General features: G+C 33.6%; 2 protein-coding genes across 2 annotated transcripts; one reads left to right on the top strand and one right to left on the bottom strand.

The window, feature by feature from the left end:
* Nucleotides 1-251: 251 nt before the first annotated feature.
* Nucleotides 252-1,253, top strand: LOC108222637 (uncharacterized). The gene is made up of 2 exons (XM_017396526.2): nt 252-656; nt 760-1,253. The coding sequence occupies exons 1-2, from the start codon at nt 399-401 to the stop codon at nt 1,189-1,191; spliced, it is 690 nt and encodes a 229-aa protein (XP_017252015.1). The 5' UTR covers nt 252-398; the 3' UTR covers nt 1,192-1,253.
* A 136-nt stretch (nt 1,254-1,389) lies between these two features.
* LOC108221048 (uncharacterized) lies at nt 1,390-5,755 on the bottom strand. The gene is made up of 9 exons (XM_017394949.2): nt 5,413-5,755; nt 4,562-4,629; nt 4,393-4,459; nt 4,125-4,282; nt 3,946-4,016; nt 3,374-3,442; nt 2,482-2,582; nt 1,712-2,047; nt 1,390-1,588 (listed from the first exon to the last, which is right to left on the bottom strand). Exons 1-8 carry the CDS (start codon nt 5,668-5,670, stop codon nt 1,751-1,753), a joined length of 1,089 nt encoding a protein of 362 aa, XP_017250438.1. The 5' UTR covers nt 5,671-5,755; the 3' UTR covers nt 1,390-1,588; nt 1,712-1,750.
* Nucleotides 5,756-9,027: the final 3,272 nt, after the last annotated feature.

The following is a 9,027-nucleotide window of genomic DNA, read 5'->3' as shown; positions in this document are numbered from 1 at the left end:
ACTGTATGCTTTTTTCATTCAATGGTTTAGATCAGTGATTCAGTGTTCCGGTTCTTAATTTTCCTAGCAAGAGTGGCTATGAGCATGAGTGCGGCCTATTTTATGTTGAAGGTTATGATAATAAGTTTTATTTGCTAGAGCAGGTTTGCTGGTTTGATTTCTACTGTGTTAATTCTACTGAGCAAATTCTATTCATCTAATGTACTATATATCGTTTCGGACTCGGACTCCTAGTAAATATACAAGACCTTCTTCAGATATTGGAATTCTGGTTTAATTCTAACACATATCATATCTTGTCTTAATATAATAATCATTCTATGAATAATGATCAAATTCTGTATATTCTTATTATGTCAAGCTGATTGTTGAGCTATTTTCAGGGTGATCGATCAATCATGTCTTTAGCGTCAATATACAAGTACAACACGTTCCAGAATCTCCCGGAAGACAGGTACGAAGGGGAGGTTTTGGCAGGGACCTGCTCCGATATTTGGACAGGGATCCTGACAGTTCTTGTCGTGGGTCTTGCTGTTACAGGTGCCATCAGTCTGTGTTTTCCGGCATTGTTGTTGACGAGAGACGATGGTCATTCCTTACCGCAGATTAAAATCAACTCTTTCTCCGTCACAGGATTCAACTTCTCATCTAACCAGGTAATGCTACTTTGGACATTACAGTTTTGAACTTTGGTTGTGATTTTACAATATTACTTATTGAATATTTGAACTCTTGATCAACCATGATCAATTCAACCAGGTTTATGGTAACTGGGACTTTGAATTTGTTGCTGCCAACTTCAACGATGGAGACAGCATGATTTTCGCCTTCCAGCACACCAGTGTTTCCCTTCTGCTAAAAAACCACGACGTTCCTGCTTATATGACAAATCTTCAGCCGTTTGAATTGGGTCCAGAAAGCTTGAAATCACACTTAGTTGGAAAATTTTCTGGGTCCTCGGAGTTTCTTGATGATTCGGTAACAAAAATTGTTGCCAATGAAATAATGACGGATGGAGTCGTGAAGTTCGACGTGAAGCTTGAAGCTTTAGTGAAGACCAAGTTGAGAGTAGGTGTGTTGGTGGCTAACTGTGATGACATGGGGGTTTTGATTTCCATGGATACAGGTATGGGGAAGATGGTGGGTGGCACCGTGGATTGCAATGTAGAGTTCACAGCTAATTTTAATTAGAATATATTTTCAACGTTTTGTAATTTAACAGTGTTTAGTATAGTTTGCTAGCTTTTACAGAATTGCTTTGTTTTTAAATTTGGAATTCAATCACTTAATGATGAAACTGAGTTGCACCCTATGATTCTTTTTTGCTAGATAATGGTTATGATGCTTATTTTTGTTAAAATGAATGGCTGAATTGAAGATATGGAAATCTGAACTTTGATGGTTTATGTGTGTCATCAATAATACCTGGGTGGTCTGAGTGCTATAAAGCCAACAAAACATTTTTCAATAAATTAGTTACAAAAATATGTTCCATAGATCATGAAAACTTTGCTATAACTATCACTTACATGGGTAAAATCTCTCTCTGTGTTTTCAATGTATTAGTATAGCCGATAATCTACGCGACCTGTAAGAAGTCAATCAGAAGAACTTTCATAGTCAACTTCCATGTTGCACTTTTCTACTCGTATGCTTAGGAAAGATTATCTACTAGTGAATGTATTCACAATTGAACTCCAGAATAACCAACCTTAAAAGTGAGCACTGAATTTAATTCCGGTCATGTCTCCTACAGAGTCTCCATGGGTGTGAAGGGAATAGTCTTGGGTGAAGTAGCAGCTCGGTATCCGACAAAAATGGATGTGCTAAACGCAGCAAGAGAGAAGAGGAATGACAAAACCGTGACTGTGTTCCATGAACTACTTTCTGCTTCCTTGGGAGCACCAGTTTTGCCTGATACTATATTCAGCGGTATCCAGTCACAGTTAATAGAGTAGTGTCCCGATCCATGCCACGGCTTCTTATTCTCTGGGTACCAGAAAGCTACAGAGAAGTTGGTTGACTTGCCAATTGCAAACTGAGCATCCTGCATTAGTACAAAATGTTGCCAACTGAATCAGAAGTTATTTTGTTACACGTCTGTACATGTTGTTAAAACAGTCTAAGACGGCGTAACAATGGGTGGTATTATTGTCATTCATCAGTTATATTAGCCAAAGCAACATGATATGGAATGTTTTCTTTGTCAATTAGTGGCAGAAAACACAGCCCGCATCCACCCTTTTCCGCATATAAAAAGATCTGCCTATAATGCACTTTTTTATGCATGTACAAGAGTTGGTGTGAATTTTCGGAAACTGACAATCATCTGAGGCCATACAAATTATTACCCCAATATTATTCTTAAGCTAACTGTAAGAGTAGAATTGTAGAATGCATAAAAGCCAAAAAACAAGGTATAGGTTCACATACAACAACAATGCCAAGATAGCTTAATCAAATAAAAGAGTATATCTTAACCTGTTGAAGGCGGTCCATTGTTCTCAAAGGCCTTGAAAATTCAAAATTATATGTGCCCTTTTTATTTGCATCTGCATATGGGCTGTCTTCCTCCACAAAACCTGCTAGGTATGACGTACCACATATAAGCTGAAAGGAGTCGAAGTGTGACAAAAAAATATACGAGGAACATGACTGAGGGGGAGAATAAAACAGACAATCAAGTTGGAGAAATATTTTTGGAGACTAAGTGGTTAGCACGTAACATTATAGGAGGATATATGTTTTTATATTTGACGGCAAGCAGCAGTTCATCAAAATTGCGTTACCAAGGGAAGACACATATCTGTGATGCTAAGGATTTGTCTTTATATATCTTAACTAACTCCAGATTTCTATAAAGGATCGGTGGCAGATCTTAATACATACGCAACACTACCAAAGGTTATATAAGTCAAAAACATATTAAATTGCCTAATCTCAGCGGTGACTCCTGTACAATGAGGATTACACTGTCAGATCAATGATAATAACTAATTGCAAGTAATCAACCAAAATTTCCAACAAGAGAAATAAAGCATATAAATATATGATTGATGATTCAACCTGATCAATCAAAAACAGCTGACTAGTTTATTTTTGATACATTTACATTATATGTACATTAATTTATAAGATCTAAAGGTAACTACAGATATACTACTCTGGAGAAGATAACCTTTGACAAGACAAAGACTTAGAGGCGATAGCGGGTTTCTATTCTTTTTCGCGCCTTAAACTAATCATAATGATTTAACATAACTGTTTTATATTAATATGCAGCACTTTTAGCCCAAATTTACACTCAAGAGGCTGACAACTAGTTCTGAAATGATTTTATAGATTGCTGAAAAAAGGACAGATAACAGGCTACCTGAATGAACAGTTAAGCTACTGTGCCACCATGCCCCACTCCAGTTATTCTGTGCACTAGAATCATTTCCTGATTTAAAGAAAATATATAAGATAACAAAGATGATTTACATTTAGCATTCTCAAAACTAGTGTTTAAATGTAAATATGGTAGCTATGCCATAAACATAGGCAGAGGAGTGGAGGAAATATACAAGCAGCGTGATACTGAAACTACATAAAACTTAAGATGGTCCCTACTTGAAGCTTTTCAAATATGCTTCTTAGGATTTATCAGTCTTTTTTCTTAAACCTCAATATATGTGTGATGGATAGATTGAATCACACAGAACTACAATCAGCCGAGAGAATATAAGAATACACTGCATAAACATGCAAACATCGAAACTACAACATGAACAGAAAATAGAAAATGTTCACAAACAATCATACACAATATAAAATATCTGCCAGTGCTGCACAACTACATGGATCCCCAATTTTTTCTTTCTTAGTTACAATGCAGCTCCTTACTTAATATAAAAAAAGTGGATAAAAATATAAACAGCAACTAAATGCATACACCCAGGGTACCTGAAGGACCAGCACCATCAAGATATCGGCAGTGAGGGTTCCAAGCATATACATCAACCAAATGGCCAGACCTGTTCAAGAAAACAATAGCGTACGACAACAATTGAATACAAAGTCCAATATTATCTGCATCAATCCTTCAATGAATAAAACCCAGTTGTATAGCATATTAGCATTACCTGTCCCCTCCTCCATACCCAAGGCTATTGTCCACCAAATTGCCACCATAGAGTCGCCCTGGTATAGCAGTTCCTAATGAAAAATGCATGATATCTACTTCATGCCCATGGCAATTCTTTCTGGTGCAAGTATCTGGTCCTTCCCCACATCCACCCATCTTATGACAGAAATTAAAAAAGAACACTTTCAAATCTAAGTGCATAAAAATTTACAGTTTAACACTTCAGGTTCAGGCCAAAGATCAGATTGTTGAATTGGACAACTCACTCTATGGTAAGATGCATTTTCACCGATCTGAAACATAAGAGCTACAGAGGGACATTCAGTGTTTTTCCTGGCAAGTCCAAAAAGAAATATTTAGAACTAGTACAAATAACATAAACAATGCTGGCAATTTCTACAAAACAATTGTGAAGGGAAAAAAAAAAGAACATACCCTTTAGAGTACACATATTCTCCATCTACTTGCAGCAGGAAGAAGACATCATGACCATCATGCAAGGACTTCCACACAAGAAAATATAAATCAAGATAACCATTTTCGATATCAGGCCCAAACGAAGTACAAGCTTTTCCAAACCAGGTTTTAAAAAACGGTCTTTCTAATGTGTGCCCAAGGGCACACAATAAGCACAAACTCTCATAGAAATGGTTTCATTTGATTGGTGGACTTGGTGTAAATGCAGGGGGCCATTAATATTTATTATCTATCCACCAATCAAAAGCTACTATTCTCATGGGAGTTAGTGACTATTGTGTGCCCATGGGCACACCATAGAAAATTCGTTTAAAAAAATTAGAAAAAAGAAACATGTTCTAATTGTCAAGGAACCAGTTACTCTAAAACCTCAAGGTGTTAGAGAAAGGCCCTTTCCAGGATCTTATATTCTAACATTCCCCCTCACTCGAGAGCCCATTTATGGGTCGAAGAGTGGATCACGGGCGCTCATCTTTGGAGCATTAATTTGCCATTCGTGGCACTATAAATTGTGAGAATATTGGGGGTGGCAGGGATCGAACCTGAGTCCTCTGCCAACCTGAGCTCTGATACCATGTCAAGGAATCAGTTACTCTAAAACCTCAAGGTGTTAGAGAAAGGCCCTTTCCAGGATCTTATATTCTAACACTAATCACACAAATTCCTACAATGTGATTAAATTTTGCATTACACTAACATCATTACAATTCAAAAGTGATGATATCTCTAGTATTAAGTAACAGAATAAAATCCTCATACACAGAATAAATACAAAAAAAAAAAAAAAAACTTAGTGTGAAGAAATTTACCTTGACAGTCATTTTTCCACCTCTATATTCACTTTCAGCATCTGGGTCAACAGCAATTAAGAGAGAGAATTCATAGCCATCAATGGTTTTCCAATCATCAGCATGGCCGTCGAGAGTGACGATTCCGGGCCTGAACTCGGCATTGACTCGGATATGAGAGGGTGAGTTGCAGCTCCACTCACCTTTCTCTTCGTGCGAATTAACAAGTCGGATTGTTGAAATTAATGCAAGCGAAAGGAGAACAAAGTGGCTTAGCATCCTGGTATTACAGTTGCGAGATTGGATCAAGCCCGTTGTGTTTGTGAGTTCTTTTTAGTTTTATAGTTCTTGTATGTCTTTTTTTCTTGGAACAAAGTTCTTGTATGTCTTAAAAAAGGCAGAAATTCTCTAAATTCTTGCCATTTCGATATTTTATAAGAAAAAATTTAGTATGCACAATAAATTTCAAATTTTGAGAAAATCTTCATATGTCATGATTTTTATAAAAAAATGCTCAAAATATAAGAATGATCTGAAATATCACTTGTTAACGTTGAATAACCTATATTTTGATTTTTAAATTAAAACAACAAGTTTTGTGTAGGTCTCCAAATTACTATCAAGTATCAAGTATAACATGATTTGGTGTTTTAAAGAAAAACGCTACATGAAATAGTGTGCAGGAATTTTAAGATGTTAGACGACCTGACATTAACAAATAAAAGAGGTTGAACGTTACGCTATCTAACATTTTGGATTATAAAATAATATTAAAATCATTATTCTTTGTAATAATATTTAGGATCTTATTTTCAAAAAATGATATATTGGGTTGTTTGGTTCGAGAATCGGTATGGGGCTGGAATAAGGAATCGGGTTAGCATGTTATGGGGTTGAGGTATCATTTTTGATATCAGGTGTTTGGTTGTTTGTCAGAATGAACATTTTTTATTTAAAATATTTTTAAATAATTAATTTTAATAAATTCAAAATATTATTTTAATTAATATTTTTTATGTATCTTTGAGTTGTTGATTTAGTCTTGTATCAAAAATATATATGTAATGTATGAATATAGAAGAAATACAAAAAAAAAACTTTCATTCCTCATATCCATACCTGAAAGGCTGAAACTCACCTCCCTACTTGGGCATGAGAATCTCATATTTTGTGGGTTTGAGAAATGGGTTTCAAAATGATTTTTTCTTAACCAAACACCAGGTATGGGTTTGGAATGTAGAAAACTCATACCTGATACCTGAACACCTTGAACCAAACGACCCCTAATTTTTCTTCCTAAACACGAGTTATCAACTTATCAAATACATAGCCCTTCTCTAACTAAAATCTATCATGTGTTGTTTGACAAAAAGTTCAAGATACAATTTATGTTTTATCATTATTTATTTTATAATATTTAATTTAAAAACTTGCATTTTAAAAAAAAATACATAAACAAATATCTATATCATAATCTATTTTTTTTAGTAGAGCTCATAAAAGATTAATACATGTTTTTTATTAAGTATAGTTTATGATTCACCGATTACGAGTCCAATATATCCGTTTACCATTAGATATAATATTTTCCTAATTTGAACTATATATATTACTGATTATCACTCATTCTAAAATAAATATAATAATTATAAATTTAAAACTAAATTATATGATGTATAAAGTATATAGTATGATAGTTGATCCATTATAACGGTAGAATATTTTGTGAAAATTTAAAACTACAAAATCACATATAATATTTGGCTATGTAGTTTGTTCCGTAAAAAATAATATGAGACCTGGCAAGTATATTAGTGGTCGGATTCAGTGTCATATTTTATATAGATTTAAATTTTATCTAGATGACGGCCACTTAAAATAGATAAGAGACACACATTATATTCTTAAGTAAGATATAAATTGAGATACATGATGGCACGAATTAATTTACGGCCTAACAAATAATCACCTGTTCAAATTTGTTCACAAAATACTTTAACACTAAAACTATAAGTTCACATAAGGCATTGATCTTCCCGATCGATAAAATTGTTGAGGTCAACATCCGTGCATGATATTATGACAACTTCACGCTATCAAAATTATCTCATGGATCAAAGTTTTTTTATCTATGATCATGAATTTATCTGTGTGATCATGAAAGCATTATTTTTATTCTTGAGATAATTTATTTTGCAGGAAAAAAAATATGTTTTGACAAGATTTTTGACAACGAATAGTGCAGTAGCCAGTAAGTAAAACACGACTTGTGATTTTTCGGATAGTATTTGGACGGGTGACAAAACTTTTGACCTTGGGACATGGGATTGGATCGTATGAAGGGCAAGTTTGAGAAAAAGTGGAGATGACGATTATAGATGAAAGATGAAACTATGATAGTGATGAGAAAAAGTCTTTGTGGGCGATGGATGAAGTTCGATACATGACACTGAATTGATTATGGTCCATGTCGGTTAATTGGGACAATGGTTATTTTATTTTTAATAGATATTTATTTATTTATATTTTATTAAAAATAAAACATTGTCTACGAAGCAGAAAGTTGGTATGATTTAATGAGGTCATTACGACTTGGTAGCACAATGGAAAGCCTTTTTATATAGTGGATATTGAATTATTATATTTACGTGCTTTTTTATACGTTTTAAATTTGTATGCATGGTTTCGTCAACGGTTATATAACTATTATACAACTTGTTACTTTAAAAAAATTATTATACAATTGGTATAAAAATTTTGCTTTTATGTCATAGAATCAGTATGAGTTACTCGATAAGCCTAACGAATTATGTAATAATTCTATTTTATAGCAACTTGTAAATGTATTATTGTAAAATCCTGTGATTTTATTTATTTATTTAAATATTTCTATTTAATTAGTATTGTTATTATGAGTTAGATATTAGATTTAGATTGTTTGTATTTATATATTTAAATTTTAGTATTAGTTGGAAGTTTCTAGAATTTATTTTCGTGTTAGTTATTTTGAATAATAAAGTAGAGAAGATTCTTTATTGATGGAAAGAAGTGTGGAATTATTTTCGAAAATTGAAATCTTTTTGAGAAAACCTTATATTTGGAAATTGGTTTATGAGGTGGAGAAAATTGTGACCCAAAGTTTGGAAATTACTATTTGCAATTTGGTTTTATGTGCTATATAAGAATCCCTCCAGAATTCAAATAAATCGTATAGTACTTTACGTGGACGGGTATGTTTTCTTTTCTCTTCAATCTTTGCAAGTATATGTTGATTTGAGATATTGATTTCTTGTTTCTTGTCATGTGTATTTGATGTGAATATATCTTGTTTGCCTATTTGTTTATGCTGAAATTCGTACATAGCAATTTCTGTGAATCAGTTGGGTTGTAAAAATCGTAGTAAATTGAAAATTGATCGGATTTTGTTGATTCTGGACATTCTGAAAAGCTCCTTTCGTTATCTACAACTTTTGTCTCAGGACTTATTTCGAAATTAGCAGTGTATCTATGCTAAAAATCACATTCTTTGTTACCCTTCTGTTCTTAGTCGCGAAATTTTTTCCCATGTTCAAAAATTCGCTATAAATTGATCGTATGTCAAAAATTTACTCATGATACCAATCTGAAAAGCTTGAG

The sequence above is a fragment of the Daucus carota genome, chromosome 5 (assembly GCF_001625215.2).
Source record: "Daucus carota subsp. sativus chromosome 5, DH1 v3.0, whole genome shotgun sequence".
In the NCBI taxonomy this organism is placed as follows: domain Eukaryota; kingdom Viridiplantae; phylum Streptophyta; class Magnoliopsida; order Apiales; family Apiaceae; genus Daucus; species Daucus carota.
Note: the sequence above shows the minus strand (reverse complement) of the source record. Positions and strands in the feature narration are given on the sequence as shown.